At 44.4% G+C, this 23052-nt stretch overlaps 2 protein-coding genes and 1 long non-coding RNA gene across 4 annotated transcripts in view; 1 reads left to right on the top strand and 2 right to left on the bottom strand.

Annotated features, from left to right (window-relative positions):
* Window positions 1-1809: 1809 nt before the first annotated feature.
* nfkbiz (nuclear factor of kappa light polypeptide gene enhancer in B-cells inhibitor, zeta) lies at window positions 1810-12041 on the bottom strand. Of its 2 annotated transcripts, XM_082164758.1 has the most exons (13): window positions 11180-12041; window positions 10724-10809; window positions 10584-10617; window positions 10394-10488; window positions 9622-10043; window positions 9419-9524; window positions 9106-9305; window positions 8120-8696; window positions 5559-5622; window positions 5320-5471; window positions 5114-5224; window positions 4863-5030; window positions 1810-2750 (listed from the first exon to the last, which is right to left on the bottom strand). In XM_082164758.1, the coding sequence occupies exons 1-13, from the start codon at window positions 11373-11375 to the stop codon at window positions 2706-2708; spliced, it is 2256 nt and encodes a 751-aa protein (XP_082020884.1). In that variant the 5' UTR covers window positions 11376-12041; the 3' UTR covers window positions 1810-2705. The 2 variants fall into 2 exon arrangements, with proteins under 2 accessions (XP_082020884.1, XP_082020885.1); XM_082164759.1 differs by lacking the exon at window positions 8120-8696 and having other exon boundaries at window positions 9159-9305; window positions 11180-11655.
* On the top strand, window positions 5629-8574 carry LOC309495154. Its single transcript, XR_014204568.1, has 3 exons — window positions 5629-8179; window positions 8213-8370; window positions 8466-8574. It is a non-coding gene; the product is annotated as an uncharacterized lncRNA (long non-coding RNA).
* Window positions 12042-12904: 863 nt separating the features above from the next.
* cep97 (centrosomal protein 97) overlaps window positions 12905-23052 on the bottom strand; it is a 14279-nt gene continuing 4131 nt past the window's right edge. Inside the window, exons 6-11 of the mRNA XM_082164757.1 lie at window positions 21662-21828; window positions 20804-20968; window positions 20544-20704; window positions 17740-18355; window positions 17445-17520; window positions 12905-14054 (exon numbers count right to left, since the gene is read on the bottom strand). Coding sequence (XP_082020883.1) covers window positions 13554-14054; window positions 17445-17520; window positions 17740-18355; window positions 20544-20704; window positions 20804-20968; window positions 21662-21828 — 1686 coding nt within the window. The 3' untranslated portion in view covers window positions 12905-13553. The remainder of the gene's footprint in view (window positions 14055-17444; window positions 17521-17739; window positions 18356-20543; window positions 20705-20803; window positions 20969-21661; window positions 21829-23052) is intronic.

Here is a 23052-nt window from a genome sequence, read left to right as displayed (position 1 = left end):
AAAATCCTCCAGAATTAATGTAATGTAGTGTTCTCCTGTCTCGGAGAGAACTGAAGCACGTTGATCTGCAGTCGCGGTCTTTCATGAGACTCTCCGCATATTAATGCATAACAATGTATTTAAAAGTGAATGGGTAAAACGGATCTTTATAAAAGTTCACGTTGTTGTTGCAGATGAAATATAACATGGATAACATTACATAAATATTTTTTATCAGCATAAATGTTGATTATTAGTCACTCAAAACCCTTTATTTAAACCTCTCACCGTCGGTCGCGCATATCCCCGTGTTCTGTAGTTTTCTGAACACTTTTAACTCGGTTTTGTAGTTCTGAGCTGGATGCCCTGTCATATATCAGATTATGTCCATATATCAGATTATGTCCATATATCAGATTATGTCCATATATCAGATTATGTCCTGTTTTATATCAGATTATGTCCATATATCAGATTATGTCCTGTTTTATATTAGATTATGTCCATATATCAGATGATGTCCTGTTATATATCAGATTATACACTAAACACTCATGTAGCGAACGGCCCGAAGGATGTAAACGGAGTATGAAACCGTACAAAGGCTTCAGTTTAATGATCTCCAGCAGTTTAGACTTCGACTTTTATAAATGAGACTGTTTTAAAGTCTCTTTCAGGCTTATTTAAAAATCACTGAAGAAGAAAACAAGAGAGACACTCATACTAGACTAGGAAATTATATTCTGGCAGGGGCTTTTATTTAATGTACAACATAAAAATACCACTAAAAATATAATGTGGAAATATTAAATTGTTCATTTAAAATAATCTATGGTTTAAAATCCGACTACTTGAAATCCTCGATCAGACTTGAATGACCAGTTTATCTGGATCACACCGAAAGCACATTCACAGACACACCCGAGCTTGAGATGCGTGAAGTTCCTTATTATTATCGAGTTCGGCTGTCGGGTCATTGCTGTCGACATGAAGGGAGAATATTCAGGTGAAAGAGCAATCATTCGTTCAGTGGTTGAAACGTAATCTGGGGTTAAACAGACTTTAAAACCCCCAGACCAATGAAACTGTTTATGATCTTCACATTCCCAGAAGACGATCTTCATTTGAATAATATTTGTCCGGCTTGTATCAGGTTTTTTTTGTAACCTCATTCACATCATTTAAGATATTACTCCTGAAACAGCCAGAGTTATTGAGGCTGAATGTTGTTCAGTGTGAGGAAGGGTTACGGACACCTGCGGTTCGCTGAACGGCGAGAATATTGTGGTTTCATGTTTTTGTAAAAGTGATAGTAGAAGGAAATGCAGAAGTCGAGGTTAAAGCTGATGATTTGATTAGGACGTTCCCAGAAGTCCTGTAGAGTTTCACCAGACTCACGAGTATGAGGAAACCTTCTTATACAATGACATATTTATTTCCCTCTAGTAAAAATAACACTTGCATAAGTGAGGGGATTCTCCTGGGATATACTTTCCACATCTATTTTCAGTGTCTTCCGTGTGTGTCTATTGTACGTATATGAATGTGGAATTTTGTCATTGTGATTTAAAGGTCAGTTTATTATCAGATGAACACGACAGAGACTTTCCCAGGTAAACGCTTCAACAGGCGAATACTGTGCCGTAAACGTCACAGGTACGATGAATATTAGCACTATCACTGCCTTTCTATGGTCTTTCCCATGAGTTCCTGTAAGTCGTGCTGAGATGTATGCTTGTTTTGCTCATATTCAGTGCGATTACTTCCTGGTCTGGGTCCGTTTTCTGCTCTTTTGTTCTGAAATGTGTTGAAAGCTGAAACACTCGTGAGAACAGAGGAAAATGAAACTTTATTTAAGGTCGAATTACGGTTGACAAATCAAACTTACAGAATATCAAGTGACCTGCAGGGAAACACTAAACCCACTCCTGCCATAATACACACACAACACTAACCCATCACCACACACACACACACACACACAACACTAACCCATCACCACACACACAAACATCATGTTATAATGCACTGACGCTATCTCTCTCTGTCATAAAGAAACCCCATTAACCATATTTTAATGCAGGTGTTACTGTTGATTCTGAGAATAAGAGTTAGAATCAAACTGATAATCTGAATATTTATCCAGGATAATAATTAGAGGACTTCTAGAGAATCACAAAAAAGTTAATAATCAATGGAAGAAAGTCCCAAAGTGACATGTTGAAACACGCCTTGAGTCAACAATCAAGGACGTTCTGGTCCAACGGGTTTAAAGTTACTGATTACCATCTCTGATAGACTCTGTTGATAATGTTTAACATGCAAACCTTGAAAGTAAAAATAACAATACGCATATAGTTATATTGTTTGGAGATTATAGTTTACAACCCTTTACACACTAAATGCAACACTTCAGATCTGCACTGAACAAGAGAAGAAGATTCACTGTTTAACCGAGTCACTGAATCTGACGGTACGACTTCACTTTCTTTCTCTTTATTATTACTTGTGAATCACCTCCTCATAACAAGGATTCCTCTTCTCTTGCCAGGCAGATCCTCTGAACTGTTGCTCTCACTTTCCTGTGCCGTCAACTACTCAGTAGTGAACAATGATAAAACTGTTTCATAGAAACAACCGACATCTGCCTGAAGTGGCAAATGGTTCTGTACACGATCCGGACTGCCTGACTGACAGCGATTCCTGTGGGATGAAGGGGTCGGTGTTCAGGAGCGGGACTGCACTCCTTTACCTTTGAGGATCCGACGCACCTGTTGAGAAGAGGAGGAACAGGGTGAGTGGAGAAAAGGAGGAACAGGGTGAGTGGAGAAAAGGAGGAACAGGGTGAGTGAAACTGTGGAGAAGAGGAGGAACAGGGTGAGTGGAGAAGAGGAGGAACAGGTGGAGAAGGAGGAACAGGGTGAGTGAAACTGTGGAGAAGAGGAGGAACAGGGTGGAGAAGAGGAGGAACAGGGTGAGTGGAGAAGGAGAAACAGGGTGGAGAAGAGGAGGAACAGGGTGAGTGGAGAAGAGGAGGAACAGGGTGAGTGGAGAAGAGGAGGAAAAGGGTGAGTGGAGAAGAGGAGGAACAGGGTGAGTGTAAACGGTGGAGAAGAGGAGGAACAGTGTGAGTGTAAACAGTGGAGAAGAGGAGGAACAGGGTGAGTGGAGAAGAGGAGGAACAGGGTCAGTGTAAACGGTGGAGAAGAGGAGGAACAGGGTGAATTGAAACGGTGGAGAAGAGGAGGAACAGGGTGAGTGGAGAAGAGGAGGAACAGGGTGAGCGGAAACTGGAGAAGAGGAGGAACAGGGTGAGCGGAGAAGAGGAGGAACAGGGTGGAGAAGAGGAGGAACAGGGTGAGTGAAACTGGAGAAGAGGAGGAACAGGGTGAGTGGAGAAGAGGAGGAACAGGGTGGAGAAGAGGAGGAACAGGGTGAGTGGATAAGAGGAGGAACAGGGTGAGTGGATAAGAGGAGGAACAGGGTGAGTGGAGAAGAGGAGGAACAGGGTGGAGAAGAGGAGGAACAGGGTGAGTGGAGAAGAGGAGGAACAGGGCGAGTGGAGAAGAGGAGGAACAGGGTGGAGAAGAGGAGGAACAGTGTGAGTGTAAACAGTGGAGAAGAGGAGGAACAGGGTGAGTGGAGAAGAGGAGGAACAGGGTCAGTATAAACGGTGGAGAAGAGGAGGAACAGGGTGAATTGAAACGGTGGAGAAGAGGAGGAACAGGGTGAGTGGAGAAGAGGAGGAACAGGGTGAGCGGAGAAGAGGAGGAACAGGGTGAGTGGAGAAGAGGAGGAACAGGGTGAGCGGAAACTGGAGAAGAGGAGGAACAGGGTGAGCGGAGAAGAGGAGGAACAGGGTGAGTGGAGAAGAGGAGGAACAGGGTGAGCGTAAACTGGAGAAGAGGAGGAACAGGGTGAGCGGAGAAGAGGAGGAACAGGGTGAGCGGAAACTGGAGAAGAGGAGGAACAGGGTGAGCGGAGAAGAGGAGGAACAGGGTGAGCGGAGAAGAGGAGGAACAGGGTGGAGAAGAGGAGGAACGGTGAGTGGAGAAGAGGAGGAACAGGGTGAGTGAAACTGGAGAAGAGGAGGAACAGGGTGAGTGGAGAAGAGGAGGAACAGGGTGAGTGGAGAAGAGGAGGAACAGGGTGGAGAAGAGGAGGAACAGGGTGAGTGGAGAAGAGGAGGAACAGGGTGAGTGGAGAAGAGGAGGAACAGGGTGAGTGGAGAAGAGGAGGAACAGGGTGAGTGGAGAAGAGGAGGAACAGGGTGAGTGGAGAAGAGGAGGAACAGGGTGAGTGGAGAAGAGGAGGAACAGGGTGGAGAAGAGAAGGAACAGGGTGAGTGGAGAAGAGAAGGAACAGGGTGAGTGGAGAAGAGGAGGAACAGGGTGGAGAAGAGGAGGAACAGGGTGAGTGGAGAAGAGGAGGAACAGGGTGAGTGTAAACGGTGGAGAAGAGGAGGAACAGGGTGAGTAGAGAAGAGGAGGAACAGGGTGAGTGTAAACGGTGGAGAAGAGGAGGGACAGTGTGAGTGTAAACGGTGGAGAAGAGGAGGAACAGGGTGAGTGGAGAAGAGGAGGAACAGGGTCAGTGTAAACGGTGGAGAAGAGGAGGAACAGGGTGAGTGGAAACGGTGGAGAAGAGGAGGAACAGGGTGAGTGGAAACTGTGGAGAAGAGGAGGAACAGGGTGAGTGGAAACTGTGGAACAGGGTGAGTGGAAACTGTGGAGAAGAGGAGGAACAGGGTGAGTGTAAACTAGAGTCACGCAGTGCGCCTGAGGCTCATCTACTGAACGGCCCAGACCAGTTTTATCAACGTTCCTCCAGTGAAGTGAAGTTATATTACACTGATTATATAAGCCTGATCCCGGCTCTCTCACCTGTTCTCCCAGTGGACCCTCGGGCACCAGTTGGGCCGGCTGCTCGTTCTCCAGGTTCTTGGCGCTGGGATCGGCTCCTCGTCTCATCAGTAAGCGGACCGCCTCTACCTGAGCCTGGCGACCCTGCAGAGCGCTAGCCATGTGGAGCGCCGTGTTCCCGCTGAACGCCTGTCGATGACATCACACAGCGGTCACATGATGCCCAGCGAGCGGTCACATGATGCCCAGAGCCACACAACACTCTCACTAACCTTTGCGTTTATGATGGCTAAGTAGCTGGGCTGATCCAGGAACAGGCGCAGGAGCTCGACGTTAGCCTCTTCAGCAGCCATATGTACAGCGGTGCGCCCACTCTTACGGTCCTGTGGGAAACATGGGACAGCGTGAGTCGGGGACATAACACAGACGGCACTGAGGCGTGACTAGCATGACGGAGGCGTGACTGAAGCGTGTTCACCTTGGTCTCCAGCGAGGCGCCCATGAGCATCAGTGTGCCGATACACTCGCTGAGCATCTTCCTCTTCTGCTGCAGAGCCGGACTCTGAGACACACACTGCTCCTGCACTGCTGCATTGTGGGACAGCACCGCCACGTGCAGAGGAGTGAGGCCTACACACACACACACACAGGGTTAGAGCTGGGTCATGTGCTGGGGAGTAAACACTGCTAACCAGGACAGATGAAGAGTTCACTGACCGTCGTAGTTGACCACCTCCACATCGAGCGCTCTCCCGCTAGTCTGCACGCTTCTCTGGATGGCCTGAGGGAAACAGCGAGTTTCATCAGAATATATATATGCTAGGCACAAGACAACTGAGAGTAAACAGGTCTGAACATGCACTGCATTCTGGGAGAAGGGAGGCGTTCTGCATGAATGCTACAGTAGCGCGACGGGTAACGACTGCAGCGGCGGTTGCGTGTCACGACATGTCAACACTTCATGGCTGGCAGAAACACAGGCATGTTGTTTTGGGCTCTTATCAAAGGCGTTGTTGTGCTGCCGCTCGAGGGGAATTTTCCACTGCACTGCATGGCACTTTTTAGAGGAAATGCATATTAGTCAAGCATGTTATGAGGAAGTTAGCGAGCGCAGGGTAAAAATAAACAGAGCATCAAGATTGAATGATAGACCAGGACTGTTGATAGATGAGATAATAACACCATCTAACTGACGCGTGCGCAGGCTAACAAGGAAACACTGTGTACACATTCTTCACAAGTGTAGGTTAGGTTGGGCCAGGATGGCTGACTAGTCAACCAGTTATTCAACAACTGACTTGTCAATTAATGAGTTTGAGTAGTGAGGTCAAGTTGTGAAGGAGCATTTATCTATTTAAATGTATCTTGGCCAGGTCTCCCTTGCAAAAGAGATTTTTAATCTCAATGGGCTTTTCCTGGTTAAATAAAGGATAAATAAAATAAAATAAAATAAGCTTCGCTTTTGAACAGATTCAGTCCTGCTGAATCCACAGGTTTATTAATAAGTGTTGTAGAGCCTTAAGAAATCCATTTTAATTTTTTCCCAAATTCAGTTTTTTTTCGTTTTATTGTTTTTTGGAGTCAATTTAAATTTTTAAAGTAAAGTAATCGAAAAGCATGTCTAATTAATTGAAATCATGAAACTTGTACAATTTAACAACAATTTATTAATAGTAAAAAAAACAAAAACATGTTGAATAGGGCCAGGTATCATTTAAAAATGTTCAATATCGATACAAATACCTTGACTTCGATACAAGTTCCTGAACGATACTTTTTTGATACCAATTTTATGAAATCCATTTTTAACAAGATTGCATTACCTAAAAAACTTTGGTTTAATGTTTTCAGTTTGTTAGGCCTTATTAAGGCTACTGAGGGGGAATATAACGCACATAAAGCTTCTGCAAACCACTGGCAAAAATAGCCTAATGATTATGAATATAAAAACAGCAAGAAGACATTTTAATTGTTTATTAATAAACTAGTGTTTTCTGAGTCAGTGTCGGCTGCAGAGATGAAGTTGACGATCTCATTACCGCAGTATAGTGAACTCATTTGTGACGCGCTCCAGTCGAAGACGGAACAACTTTCTGCTTGTAAGTTTATTCTGCGCTGTCATGTGCTTCATCAGATTTGTTGTTTTGCCGGTCTTGGCAGCAATGATCGTCACAAATATTGTAAAAAGCAGGTCTTTTTAATTTAATTCATAATAGCAATTTATTAATTTAAAAATAAAATTTGATTTCTAAGAAAAGTTTTTTTATTACAGAAATTATGTTGTGTATTTAAATTTTTATGGCAATCAAATTAAGGCATAAAACATTAATACAAAATTTATTTTAATCATGAAATTAAACTAACCCTTTTGTCAAACAAAGTGCTGCACAAAAAAAATTAAGTTTAAATGATAATGTATAATTATTAGTGTTAGTATTATTAGCACATTGAGATTAGATCAATTCTACTGTACAACAGTAGTATATTTGTCACAATTTCAAGTTAAACCGAACTTTTATTATGATGGGTTGCCATGAAGACCTTTGAGTTTCTGTGTGTTTATGAGATGATGATAGTTTTTCTCAAGTGAAATGGTAAAATGCGAGTGGCTTTGGAGATGAAGTTCATGCATTCATAACGGGATGAATATGAAAACACAGCGAGCGTCACAGTGTGCATTTGTGTGTGTGTGTGGGAAATGAAACCATTCATTCACACAGACCATGCAGGATTCATATGCAAGTAGACTTTTTGCGGTTTAATATTCAGAGACTCTACTCTATATCACGATTTAAGTGTACTGACCTGCTGATTATTTACTAATCCAAAAATCTATCCGTGAAAATTCCACGTTATGAAGTAAATTCCATTTTTATGACTGGATTCCTCAATTCCATCCACGTTTTCCACACAGCAGTCATAGGTCCGTTATGAAACCGTTATGATGTTTGAAGTGAGTCTGAAGAGCGAAAGCTTCTTCGGAATAAAATAATTTAATAAATATGATAATCTAGTGGTTGAGGTTCCATTCAATCGTAGTGTGAATAGAAAGAGTAACAGGAGTACTTGTAGTGTGCGGGCGGAGTAACAGGAAGTACTTGCAGTGTGGGGACGGAGTAACAGGAAGTACTTGCAGTGTGGGGGCATGGCAAAACAGTGTGGGGGCGGAGAAACAGGAAGTACTTGCAGTGTGGGGGCGAAGAAACAGGAAGTATCTGCAGTGTGGGGGCGGAGCAACAGGAGTACTTGCACTGTGGGGGCAGAGAAACAGGAAGTACCTGCAGTGTGGGGGCGGAGAAACAGGAAGTATCTGCAGTGTGGGGGCGGAGAAACAGGAAGTACCTGCAGTGTGGGGGCGGAGAAACAGGAAGTACTTGCAGTGTGGGGGCGAAGAAACAGGAAGTATCTGCAGTGTGGGGGCGGAGCAACAGGAGTACTTGCACTGTGGGGGCAGAGAAACAGGAAGTACCTGCAGTGTGGGGGCGGAGAAACAGGAAGTATCTGCAGTGTGGGGGCGGAGAAACAGGAAGTATCTGCAGTGTGGGGGCGGAGAAACAGGAAGTATCTGCAGTGTGGGGGCGGAGTAACAGGAGTACTTGCAGTTTGGGGGTGGAGTAACAGGAGTACTTGCAGTTTGGGGGTGGAGTAACAGGAGTACTTGCAGTTTGGGGGTGGAGTAACAGGAGTACTTGCAGTGTGGGGGCGTGGCAAAACAGTGTGGGAGTGGAGTAACAGGAGTACCTGCAGTTTGGGGGCGGAGTAACAGGAGTACTTCCAGTTTGGGGGCGTGGCAAAACAGTGTGGGAGCGGAGTAACAGGAGTACTTGCAGTTTGGGGGCGGAGTAACAGGAGTACCTGCAGTGTGGGGGCGGAGTAACCGGAGTACCTGCAGTGTGGGGGCGGGCGGAGTAACAGGAGTACCTGCAGTGTGGGGGCGGAGTAACAGGAGTACCTGCAGTGTGGGGGCGGAGAAACAGGAGTACCTGCAGTTTGGGGGCGGAGTAACAGGAGTACTTGCAGTTTGGGGGCGGAGTAACAGGAGTACTTGCAGTTTGGGGACGGAGTAACAGGAGTACCTGCAGTGTGGGGACGGAGTAACAGGAGTACCTGCAGTGTGAGGGCGGAGTAACAGGAGTATCTGCAGTGTGGGGGCGGAGAAACAGGAGTACCTGCAGTGTGGGGGCGGAGTAACAGGAAGTATCTGCAGTGTGGGGGCGAAGTAACAGGAAGTATCTGCAGTGTGGGGGCGGAGTAACAGGAGTACTTGCAGTGTGGGGGCGTGGCAAAACAGTGTGGGAGCGGAGTAACAGGAAGTACCTGCAGTGTGGGGGCGTGGCCCTTCTCAGCACACACGTGTAACGGGGACCGGCCCCAGCAGTCCAGGGTGTTGATCTCAGCACCGAGAGAAAGCAGGTCTTGTGCGATCAGGTGCTGATCTGCAGCAACACTGACCTGGAATGCGCTCTGATTGGAGGAAGCATGAGATCAGATGAGTAACAGTAATAACAGGGTGTGTACACAGGTGTGTTTTTACAGGTAATCCCATCGGTTAAGGGAGTGATTTCTCAGGGCTGTACCTGCTGGTTGTGTTCCTTCATGTCCAACATGTCAATGGCGGCCATTTTCCTGGCAAGGACGTAAGCCAGAGCTCTCCTGCCCTGAGCCACTGCGATGTGCAAGAACCTGCGAATCAGACAACAGTCATGATTCTCTGATTCTCAGTATGTGATTCTCTAACTCTGAGGAGCGTTAGCACATCAGTAATGATCTGAAGACTCACGTGTCTCCGTCTCCGTCTCGAGCGCTGAGCTCCACAGGACTGAGAGCCGCCAGTTTCTGCTCCTCCTGCTGGATCTGCCACTGGAAGAAGGACACTGGGACGACTGGGGTCACATGGTGTGTGTGCGCTGGGATGGAGTGTGTGTAAGAGCAGCTAGTGTACAGGGGCAGAAGAGACTCACGACACACACTCTCAGATTCAGCGAACAGGCCCAGAAGAGACTCCTGACCCCGAGCTGGACCACACACACTCTCAGCTTCAGAGAGAGACTCACGACACACACTCTCAGCTTCAGAGAGAGACTCACGACACACACGCGCTGGGCATCCGCTCACGCTCACGGACTCGATGGACAGCACCTCGCCGATGTCCTCCAGCATCTCAGTGTTGTAGAGTGAGTTCTCACCGCGAACACAAGCAGACTGAGAGAAACACACAGCAAGAGCTCAACCGTTACTGAGCAGGGAACTCTACATCAGTACTAACACACACACACTGAGGGTTACTGAGCAGGGAACACACACACACACACACACACACACACACACACACTGAGTGCTGACTGTTGGACTGTACGGGTTCATCACCACACAACACCAATCGGCACTAGATTGTTTCTTGCTTCGGATTTGAGAAGTTTCAAAACTAATTTAACTAAAATGTATTTAAAATTACCTCTACTCTACGCTAAGATTCTTATTAACTGTATAACACACACACAGATCTTTTTCCATTAGAATCACAGAAAGATGACACTGAATATTAAACGCACCAGAATGTTTCCGTCTGTGACTCGCACTCGTTTCGCTGGATAATGAGACGGACTCTCCGCTTGCCTCTTCTCTCCCTGCAGCAAATGAGTCACGGCTGCAATAAAACAGAAAATTAATTTTCCAGTCATTTTTGACAAACAACTTCCTTGTACAATTAGAGCTCGTAACTGCAAACAGTGATGTAGTTACCCGGATATTCACTTTCAAATTGATATTGCTGAGCCTGTGAAGAAGCAAACAATTATGTCCATTAATAATACAATACAGATACAGCACTGTGGATTTATAAACCCCGTCATAAAACACGAAATAATATGTGATATAAGCACCTGGATGTCGTGATGTCGCTTCTGCAGGATCAGCTCTTTGACTGTGTTCTTCACTCGAACACCTTGATAGGGACTCCGTTTACGCTCTTCAACAATTAAACACAAGTTACTTTAATCCCTTTAATTACTGTCCTCTGAAACACTGAATAACATACTTTTGACAGTCTAGTTGCACAAGCTTAAATAATAGTAAAAGAGGTAATCAGTTATACTTTTTAGATTTAAATGAGGAAAATCTACATTTTTATGTAAATAGCTTTAAAAATAAGTTATGATCAGTTATGATTTTAGGGGGGAAAAAACATTAAATGACTAACTTGTATGACAAGTTTGCGCTATAGGTTTTATTCACCAACACATTCTTTTCTTGACTCCCATTCAGTTCGCTAAATTAAGATTTCATTACATTTTTCGTTATTAATTATAGGTATGACATCGTGATTCGTTATTTCCTACCGTTGGCGGAGTTTCGCGGGCTTCCCGCATCGCTCCAGCTCTGGTCCGAGTCCGAGTTCGGCGACCCGGCACACAGGTTCGGTTCTGTGGGAGAAGAACAACCGTAGAACGACCACAGGTGGACCGGACTGGTCATAACATCGGTGTCCAGGTCCAGAAGACCCGAGAATTCCTCAGAAACTCTGTCAATTATCATGTTCTCTTGCCGTGACGCGCGTCTGAGCGTTTAATCTGAATGATGCGACGCGACACTCTCTGAAGAACTTATTAGCGCGTGACGTGCGCCGTGACGTCAGGACACGCCTTCATTAATACTTCAGGATTACACGCACCAGCATTATAAATCATTTATGTAATTAAAATATAATTAAAACAACATGATGAGAGATTCGGCTCCTGTTTTCAGATGTGCGCCTGATCAGGGAACAGACCATCAAGATCTTCATAGACTGAACAGTTCCGTTACTGTTATTGAGAGATTGAGATTATTGACTGATCCTAATCAATCCAACAACACCATTTAGAAAACTACTGAACCAGATAATCCACATCTACAATTCAAGACAATGTAAATGAATTAACGAACGAATAAGGTTAGTCTATATGACATAAAATATGAAGAAACAGCACAAAAGGAAAAACAGGTTATTCATGTTAAATGAATCACAAGAACAAACTCATATGATCCCTGTAGATAAAGAGCTCCACCTAGTGGTGTAAGTGTTAGTGTTAATGCTAGTGTTTGTGTCGACTGAAGACACAAAGTTAGACTGTAAACCCTGAAGTGAGGCACGTCATGACCTTCCAGGTAGCAGATTGGGGTTGCTGAGGGCCAACATGTCCAGAACAACAACTCAGTCAATCTCCTATAACACACACACCGACACACACACACACGGTTTCTTCAAGGTTGGGTTTGGTCAGGCTCTAACTATAAACAGGAGAGTCGTCTCAAAACATCAAGATAATACGATCTTTCTCTCAAGGAGAGGACACTTTAATCTAATGCAGTAAAGTAAAGGTTTATCTACAAAATGGTCCCTTAAACTATAGACATCAACCATGTGACCACAGCTCAGGGCACCCCATAAAAACAGATGTATATATTGACACATGTTGAAGAAGTCCATATGTCGTCTCTGTAGGCCGGGCTAAATGAGCAAGCACTGTTACTGCATTCCTGGCATTAGAGCCGGACCCCCAGTGTCCTCTCAGTCATTCATACAGACATTAGAGAATACATGAAAGCAACATTTCAGTGATCACACTGGTAACTTCTAGAACTAAGTGAAATCTCACAAGCCTAGAGGAGTCATTCAACTCATGTGATATTTAGAAGGAAAAATATTGATTAATACCTTGATTATAATCCCTCATTAGATATACACTGAAGCAGCAGTGGAGTCCAGAATCACCCCTTCAGAAGACATTGAAGATGTCTGAGAAAACCTCCACTGATTGGTCCACACATGCTCCGAATACTCAGCCTGAAACGCCATCGGACCTGCTTCACCCGCCGGAAGGGTCAGGATGGGGTAAGAGATGGAGAGAGTGTGACCTCTGACCCCTGTATCAGCCATAGGAGACGAGTGTAGAATCATAGAGCTGGTCCTGTAGAGTCAGCAGTGTTCACTGTAACGTCTGTGATGTTATTAATCAATCACCTTTTGGTGCAGGACAAAACATGTTTTCTTTCTAACCTCTTGATGGGAATGACCACAATGGTGAAGGAAAGTAAAACTTTATTTTCAAAAAGGTTTTGGTAAATATATGACATAGAAAAAATAATTAAAATGTGAAATAAATTAACACTTATTGCATATGCCACACAGAACAGCTGTTGCAGCACATACTGTAAATATCCAGATGCACACATACAAATATTTATGATAAAGGCTATTAAACTCTCAACAGGTTCAAACTATCACATAAATTCACATTTATTCCACACACCTACATGCTCCTCTACAGTTCAAGGCTATTTCTGGTTGTGTCGTCCAGACGTTACGTTTAAGGGAACCAGTCGACTGGTAAGTGGACTGAAAGAGCTCGGCACTCTGGGTAAGTGAATATGTGAAGTACGTCAAAGACTTCTGACAGAAAGCTTTATACTGATATTCCAACCGTGTAAATGCATGTTCTACACTGTTAGAGACGAAAGGCAGCAGTGGCCAGTCATATAAAAGTCATTGAGTTAAACACACAACCTTGTTCAATCAGAGTGTTTGACGGATGACATTAATGTAATATGGAAATAAAAAGACAAGTCTATTGAAGTCAAGTGATGATCGTCAAGAAAAGCCAAAGCTTCATCCACGAAGGCATGGGGTCTCATCAGTCTGATGTCCTGTGATGCCCAAACGTCCAGCTCCGGTCAGGAAAAGCGCTCCTGTTTTCCCTGAGGAGAGAGATCAGATGTTGTGTCTCCCTCCTCCTCCTCCTGCAGTTGCTGTACGGATGAGAGATACTGCTGTAACAGACTGTCTCCAGCGGCCTGAGTCCCCGACCCGAGCGAGAGAACCAGGGATCCGGCTGAGATCCAGCTGGTGTCCGGCGCTGGGGATCCGGCTGAGATCCGGCTGGTGTCCGACGCTGGGGGTCCGGGTGAGATCCGGCTGGTGTCCGACGCTGGGGGTCCGGGTGAGATCCGGGTGGTGTCCGGCGCTGGGGGTCCGGCTGAGATCCGGCTGAGAACCTGCGCTGGGGATCCGGCTCTGATCCGGCTGGTGTCCGGCGCTGCCTGTCTCTCTCCCAGGGAATGGAAACCGGACTCCGGAATGGAGATCTCAGTGCTGACCGGAGCGACAGCAGGAATGCTGGGATTGAATGCAGAGCTCTCGTTCACAGACGACTGCCACTCCAGCACAACCTGAAGCTGTTGGATAAACACAGTCAGAAATATTCAATCTGTAGAAATGTGTCAATCGGTAGAGATTCTGTAGTTTCGTCTCTAGGGCTGCACAATATTTTCGATCTCGTGATGTCAAGGAAAGGGTTATAGTTGACAAGCAACCTCAGTTCGAAATGCATGCGATTCTCAGATTAATCAGGAAAGAGCTTTAGGACGCGGATTAATATTAGAACAGCTTTTCCGTGCTGGAGAGAGCAAAGTGGGAAGGCCTGAAAACAGACGAGAGGTTTCTATGATTCGCTCCACACGTGAGTAACACTGAGTAACACTGAGTAACACTGGGTTACACTGAGTAACACTGAGTAACACTGGGTTACACTGGGTTACACTGGGTTACACTGAGTAACACATGAGTAACACTGAGTAACACTGAGTAACACTGGGTTACACTGGGTTACACTGGGTTACACTGGGTATCACTGGGTATCACTGGGTTACACTGAGTAAAACATGAATAACACTGGGTTACACTCAGTAACACTGGGTTACATTGAGGAACACTGAGAAACACTGAGTAACACTGGATTACACTGAGTTACACTGGGTTACACCAAGGAACACTGGGTTACATTGAGTAACACTGAGTTACACTGAGTAAACACATGAGTAACACTGAGTAACACATAAGTAACACTGAGTAACACTGGGTTACACTGAGTAACACATGAGTAACACTGAGTAACACATGAGTAACTGAGTAACACTGGGTTACACTGAGTAACACATGAGTAACACTGAGTAACACATAAGTAACACATAAGTAACACTGGGTTACACTGAGTAACACTGAGTAACACATGAGTAACTGAGTAACACTGGGTTACATTAAGTAACACTGGGTTACACTGAGTAACACTGGGTTACACTGAGTAACACTGGGTTACACTGAGTAACACTGGGTTACACTGAGTTACACTGGGTTACACTGAGTTACACTGGGTTACACTGAGTTACACTGGGTTACACTGAGTTACACTGAGTTACACTGGGTTACATTGAGTTACACTGGGTTACACTGAGGAACACTGTGTTACATTGAGTAACACCGGGTTACATTGAATAACACTAGGTAACACTGGGTTACACTGAGGAACACTGGGTTACATTGAGTAACACTAGGTAACACTGGGTTACATTGAGTAACACTGGGTTACATTGAGTAACACTAGGTAACACTGGGTTACATTGAGGAACACTGGGTTACACTGAGGAACACTGGGTTACATTGAGTTACACTAGGTAACACTGGGTTACATTGAGTAACACTAGGTAACACTGGGTTACATTGAATAACACTATGTAACACTGGGTTACACTGAGGAACACTAGGTAACACTGGGTTACATTGAATAACACTAGGTAACACTGGGTTACACTGAGGAACACTAGGTAACATTGGGTTACATTGAGTAACACTAGGTAACACTGGGTTACATTGAGTAACAGGGTAATCAGGACTTCAGGGTTTATTTTACAATAATGAACAGATTACTGTACATTATCCCACTTATCACACAACATGTAGGGCTGTGCCGGTAAACTTGACAACCGCACCACCGCGGTTGTAAAGCGCCACCGCGGTGGCTGAGTAGTACCGGCGGTAGTTCGCCTAAAAAAAATGTTTGTATATGAATGCTGTTTAACATTAATATTATGACACACAAAGCTTTGTTTACAAAATAAATAATAGGTTAGCAATTAAATGTAATATCGCAGCCATGGAAAAGTTTAAATTCATGACGAATGAGAGAGTTGTAGCCTACGTGAGCCCATAAACATAAGCTTTATCGGCTTTGAATTCTGGTTTGCGATCTGGTCACCCGATTATTAGCGAATTTAAAAATATTCCATTAGTTATTCTTATAGAAAGCTTGAATTATATACTTTTAAACAAAACAATTCAAAACGAAAATAAACCGACTAGCATATGCTTGTGTATTCCGTGCATTTCTCTCTAGGCGCGTTCACTGCAAAGAGTGAGCATCGTCAACTTCATCTTTGCAGCCCGACACTGACACACACACACAAAAAAAACACTTTATTAATAAACAATTCAAATGTCTCCTTGCTATCTTTGACACGTTCATAATCATTACTTTTGCCAGTTCTTTGTGACAGCTGTTATGTGCGTTATTGGCAGCGTCACCCTCCGGTTACGCATCACCACTGCATCAGCACCAGAACATGGAGATTTTATTTTAGAGAATGATCGCACAACAGACATTAGAACATTAGATATTCTATAATTAAATCAACTAATCGAATATTAAAAAATCGTGACTCATCCCTGCATGGAATGAATCTCTTTTTTCTTTTCCCATATCTTCACTCGCGTCTCACCCAAAGACGCGTTATAAACGTTTCTTCCTTTGTTCGCTTTTAGGTCGATTATTTTCGTATTCTTTACTGTGTTAAAGTAGAAAAAACGCTGTAGGACAGATAGCCTACATTTTTACTTATAAGTCAAATTCTTTTTAACACAGTTTGTGCTTGTTAGACATGATAATTGGTAAGAAGCGTCAAGTTCATTTTGTAAAGCGCGTTTCACAACCGCGGGTGATTTTAGTTTGGCTTTCTCTGGCAGCGCGCAAACAGCCTAAATGCCTTGCCCTTGTAGAAGATAAAATTCGCTCTTCATACCTTTTACAAGTAGAAAACATGATGGTCTCGAAAAGATCGATGGTCTCTTTCCTGCTTGTGTCCCACATCCCTCAATGCGCAGAGCGGTAGGCTATATCACGCGCCTTTGTGTGGAAATATTAACCGAAATTTTTTCTTAATTTTTTTTTTTTTAAATAGATTCAACTTTATTATATTATGTAAGTTACCAGTATTTACTGATATTTATTTCAATGCTTTACAGGCTTTAGTTTGTTGTTTCTTTGTTTTTGTTTAATTTATTTATTTCAAAACACCCCCCACCCAACAACCGCAACACCGCCGGTATTTGGGTCCATTACTACCGCGGTGGTAAAAAACTGCCACCGTCAAAGCCCTAACAACATGACATACTGTTCTGAGTTTAAATAGTTACTACCCTCCTTTTAGACCAGATTAAAGCTTCCTTAATGAAAAACAGTCAAGACAAACACTCTGACAATATTTATTTATAAATTGATATTTTCTATGGACTAGCTAATATATTTAGCTTTAACATAATTTGTCCTCTTCCATTTCAAGTTCTCACTCGTCCAGTAGTTTGTGTTTCTCTGATCTCTAACCCTGTCATGTTGGGCAAATGTCAAATGTGACCAAAATCTGTAACGATACTTCACATATTCTGGCCAGATTCTCTTGGCCATCATTTATTCCCCAGATGGCTTAGATAACGCGAGTCTCCATCATGATACTGACCTGCTTCCACAGGAACTTCACTGCCTCTTCTTGCACACGTCTCTGCAGTCGGTCTTCTTCTTGTTGCTTGCGCACCCTGCAAAGCATAATAGTTACTTGGAAATACTTTACACTCTTTAAGCTTACGTTATAGTTGAAGCAGTTTTAGTGTTTAAACTAATCAGCGAATCACAGAAATACAAGAATGATTCAGGATCTATAAGATAAAACTTTATTCAGTAAATCTTTCTGACAAAGTCTTGATGACTTTTGGAATTGTTTGACATATGAAGTGTTTAATGGTGAAGAGTTTCACCTGTCCAGTTCTGCGGTCAGGTAGACGATGTGATCCTGCATTCTGCGCAGGCGTATCTCGGCTCGCACTTCTCTGGCCTGTGTGTGACAGTGGCGTGTGTGGTGACCCCTCCACCAGGCCTGGATCCTCACAGCAGCGTCATGTGCTTTACACTGCATCCCAGTCCCAGTCCCAGTCCCAGTCCTCCCACAATCCTCCACAGTCTTCCCACAATCCACCACAGACCCGTTCTGGAACACGGCATCCCCGTTAAACTGCGCGTCTGTGTGACTGAGCTGCTCCAAACCAGCCGATCCATGTGTGCGAGAGGCGAGGATAGCTCCGCCCCCTGACTCCTCCCCCGGCAGGCGGGGCTGAGCTGATGTGGGAGGAGCCAGGGAATCCTCAAACTCCTCCTCCCCGCTGTCAGGAGCTGACGCTGGATGATGAACCGCAGGGTTAAAGGGTAAGAAGGCAGATTCAGAGGACAGCAGACTCCCATGATGCATCTCTTCATCCGTCACATCCTCCACAATCATCCGGTCCTCATCAGCGAGTGGAAGCCGGACCGCAGAGACCACAGGTGAAGAAGTCTCAGCGCACATCCACGAGTTCACCTGAACACCTGGATCCACATCTGCAATCATAATGGAGGAAGAATCACGACAGGAGATATGACACTGAAGACTCTGAAGAGCAGATTCACGGAGAACGAGCTGTGGTCGCTAAAAGCCCAGTGTTTTCATGCATATTTAGCACCTGAATCACAAAAAGAATCATATAGATCAGTCAATAACGCAAGCATGCCCATAAAACTAGCACTGATGTCAACTTGCACCGGGCAAATGACAGAGATAATTTTGTCTCATTTAACTTAAAAATTCATGATTACTTAAAAAGTGTCTCTTTTTGATGTGCAGTGTCAGGAGTGATCGTGAGGCTGTCCTTAACTCGGGCCTAACCCTAACCCTAACCTTAACCCGGGTCTAGAGCGAGTTTAAGCACTCTCACAAAACTCTCATTAAAATCACAGAAGCTGAGGACACTGACACATCAATCTCTTACATCCAATCTGTACTTATTTATGATGGGAGAATTCGCGAGTTTCGGCGAGAGCGAGCACTGAACAAAGCTCTAATCTGAACGCCTCTGATTGGCCATCGCACTCATTAGCTCAACGGAAACGTGTGCGATTGGTTATAATGCTCAACGCTGCGGAACGAAATCTGATGGAAATGCCGCAGTCGGACGGATCGAATGAACGTTAAGTATTGTAGTTTGTTTAACCAATATTGTCACTTAAACATATTCTATTATATACATATTTTGAAACAAATTTCCATGACTTTTCCAAAACTTTCTGGGTTTATTCCAAAACTTTGGGAAATTGCTATTTCAAAATTCCATGACTTTTCCAGGTTTTTTCATGATCGTATGAACTAATACATAATACAACTAATATCTAATTCCCCTCACCCGAGCGAGTTAGCTAAGCAGTTGTGTTTCACAGTCTGGTAATGTCGACCCGCTAGTTTCTGTTGACATTCTGTTGAAATGTAACGTGTGTAGTGTGATGAAGTGTGATGAAGTGTGATGAAGATGAAACCGCAGGGCTGAGCAGGCGGTGAAGCCCTTGATCTACCATAACTGTACACTTGTAAATAACATATCTGTACAGTCATTAAAGCTGCAGTCCGTAGTTTTTCCTCTTTGTCGCCATCTCTGTTCCAAATCTGCAATTGCAGTTATTCACGGAATGATCAACTTTACGTGGGTTGTGCCTCGGCTCGGCACAGCGCGGATGGATTAATGTTTTGAGGAGAATGTGCGGCTGTCAGTCGCCGGTGTGGATCCTGGCATTCGCAGTCACAGATTCTACTTTTTGGAAGTATGAGCAACATAAGAATTTTCACCGGAAAATGTGAAAATCTGAACAAGTAACATCCACTTTTGTTCTGACCAACTATGGGGAAAAAGCATTGCAGTAAATCACGCCTATTTAAATCTAACGATCGCTCATCATTTCACGTCAAACCGTGCAAATTATACTGTTCTCAAATTGTTAATGTTAATAACATCAGGATTGCGTGACTACATTTAACGCCCTTCCGATATTATCCTTGTTTTCGCAAGATTTCGCAAGAAAAGATTAAAAATACGGGAGAAATACGGGAAAATATTTATACGGGATGATAGCGGGATAGCAAGGTAAAATACGGGAGAATCCCAGGAAAAACAGGAGGGTTGACAGGTATGATGTGGACAGATGTGACGTAATGTCGCAAAGACATGCTCGAATTTCCCACGGAAGTCCACCAGTGCCACTGGAGTTAGACACATGATTACAAGCGTACCGTTCTGACTCGAGCTACGGCAAGCAGAGAGTTCTGAACACTGGCTGGTGATGTACTTGCTCACATTTATTTTGGATAATTTTTAACCCAAAAAAGTTACGGAATGCAGCTTTAAAACAATTGTACACACACACACATATAAAGAAAGAAATTTCTATATTTCTACTACTGTATTATATCGCATTACTTACATTTTTGTTTCTTATATAATTGTTATATTTCATTTCTACTGTGTAATTGCTATGTCTGTACTAGGTCTGCACTTTCTTCTGCTGTCACCAAGATTAGCTCCTTGTGAGTGGAAACAACTAACTTGGCAAATGAAGCTCAGTCTGACTCTGATTCACAGGGCTGTGTGAAAGCGGATCTGCTAAACCGGATTGACGAGAGATTTGAAGACGAGAGATTTGCGCTGTGAAAAGTGGCACAACCGTTTAGTGTCTTCCTCCCTGAGTCTGTGACTGATCTGACCTGTCTGAGGAATGACATCATCATGCTCATCATCCTCATCCTCATCATCATCCTCATCTCGGCTCCTGCGGTCCCGGCACTGATGCACATGTAGATGTGTGGGCCGAGAGGGATTCTGGGAACAGCTGAGACGTGTTTTCTGCAGCTGTTTCTGATGCTGTCTGCAGACACACACACACACACACACACACACACACACACACACACACACACTGAAGATCAGGTAGGCTGTGGATTACATGCAGTGTTCTGGATGCTACCTTTGCTTGTTGAGGATCTTCTCGAGTTTGGCGTCCTCTGCAGACTGTAGTGCAGATGTGGCTGTGACGGGACAGGTGTTGGACAGATACTGGACCAGCTCCTCATGCTGACCGGGGCGAAACACGCGACCTTTGCCCTGACTGTACAGCCATTCTCCTTTCAGTCTGCAAACATTGAGGAATGTAGTCATGAGTAACGCTTTCTCGAAGGGTTAGTTCACCCAAAAATGAAGATTCTGTCAGTAATTACTCTCCCTCATGTCGTTCCAGACCCGTAACACTTTCCTTCATCTTCAGAACTCAAATAAAGATATTTTTAATGAAACCTGAGAGCGTTCTGTCGCTCCACTGACAGTCTACGCATAAAGAGATCGTAAAACTAATCTACATGAATTGAGCTCATTTTCTGAAGAGACACGATCGCTTTATATGATGAACAGATTTAATTTAGGCTTTTATTCAGATATAACCCTTCAGCATTAGCGCTGGATAACTGTTCAGGCCAGTGGTGTAGAGTCCTGATGCTCCTGACGCTCCACCGCTCTCAGTCACACACACTTCAGTTCACGGAGATCTTTCCTTATCAAGCGGATGATCTGAATCAAGTGTGTTACATAAGTGAGACATACGGAATGAACATGGAAGTGATGGAGTGCCAGGACCAGCACTGGGAAACCCTGAATCTCCTCATACTGGGAGTTGATGGTCTGTGCTTTAATGCGGAATGGTGTGTGACGGACACTAGGGTCTACAGTGGTGTGTGACGGACACTAGGGTCTACAGTGGTGTGTGACGGACACTAGGGTCTACAGTGGTGTGTGACGGACACTAGGGTCTACACTGTGTAGTGCAACTAACCCCTCTTTCTGTGAGACGCTGCACCCGTCCAGCACCCTGAGGCGCAGACACCAGCTGATCACGTACGGGCGATAGTCACAGGCGGGCAGAGCTGGCGTGGGCATCACACACGGGTTACTCGCGATGGAGAGCTGTTCCAGGCTGTGTAGCGGCGCTAGATACGACACCTGCAATCGACACACACACACTCACTAACCCAGGCTATACGACACACACACACACTAACCCAGGCTATACGACACACACACACACACACACACACACACACATTCATTAACCCAGGCTATACGACACACACACACTCACTAACCCAGGCTATACGACACACACACACACACTAACCCAGGCTATACGACACACACACACACACACACACACTAACCCAGGCTATACGACACACACACACACACACACACTAACCCAGGCTATACGACACACACACACACACCCACACCCACACCCACACCCACACCCACACTAACCCAGGCTATACGACACACACACACACACACCCACACCCACACCCACACTAACCCAGGCTATACGACACACACACACATACACTAACCCAGGCTATACGACACCTGCAATAGACATACACACACAGCGCGGCGCGGGATTGCGGGTATTGCGCATAATTTGAATCATTCCCGCAGGTCTCCCACTTATAATGCGGGAAATTCCCGCAAACATTGATTCACTTTAGCATGTAGGTTGTATTAGTAAATTAATCCACACAGATTATAAAATCAAATTTTAAAACTGTCTGTGAGACGCAATTTCTCAAACAGCGTGAGTGATTCAGCGGTGCTGCGTCTTCTCTCTCTCGTCTCTCAACATGGGTTGCACAAGGCAATCATTAAGCGCTGCAGGCGGTGATAATTCACTCTCGCGTTTCGGGAATCGGGATAGACGGAATTGTCAGTTGCATAATCGGGCCAGCATTGCATCATGAGTAACTAAAGTTTACCATTTGCACGTCTTTTTAAGTCTTACCAGTTTAAACATTCACGCGATTTTAAACTATTCAGTACGTGCGCGCTGTCTGAGAGATGTTTCTCTGCACACATAGAGTAAAGCCGCCTCACACACAGCTCCCGGGTAACAAAAGTAATTTTTCGTGGATTATATCGCTTTAACAGTCAAAACCATGTGAAAATTATGTCAATTTCGGTCTGGGTGAGTATACTCTAAACACAGTGGGTTATGTCTTAAATAAGCATAAATCGCACGTGACCGTATAATGAACTCAGGATCCGTGCACTAGCTCTTAAAGGGACAGCAGACATATGTGTCTGTCATTAATTTGGTTGTCAAAACAACAAAACATGGCTTTCATTTTAAGGAATCAGGATTAATAGCCTATGTATTTAATTTAGTCAGGACTAAAA

The sequence above is a fragment of the Leuciscus leuciscus genome (assembly GCF_965113295.1).
Source record: "Leuciscus leuciscus genome assembly, chromosome: 3".
Taxonomy (NCBI): Eukaryota; Metazoa; Chordata; class Actinopteri; order Cypriniformes; family Leuciscidae; genus Leuciscus; species Leuciscus leuciscus.
This window is presented reverse-complemented; position numbering and strand designations above follow the sequence as displayed.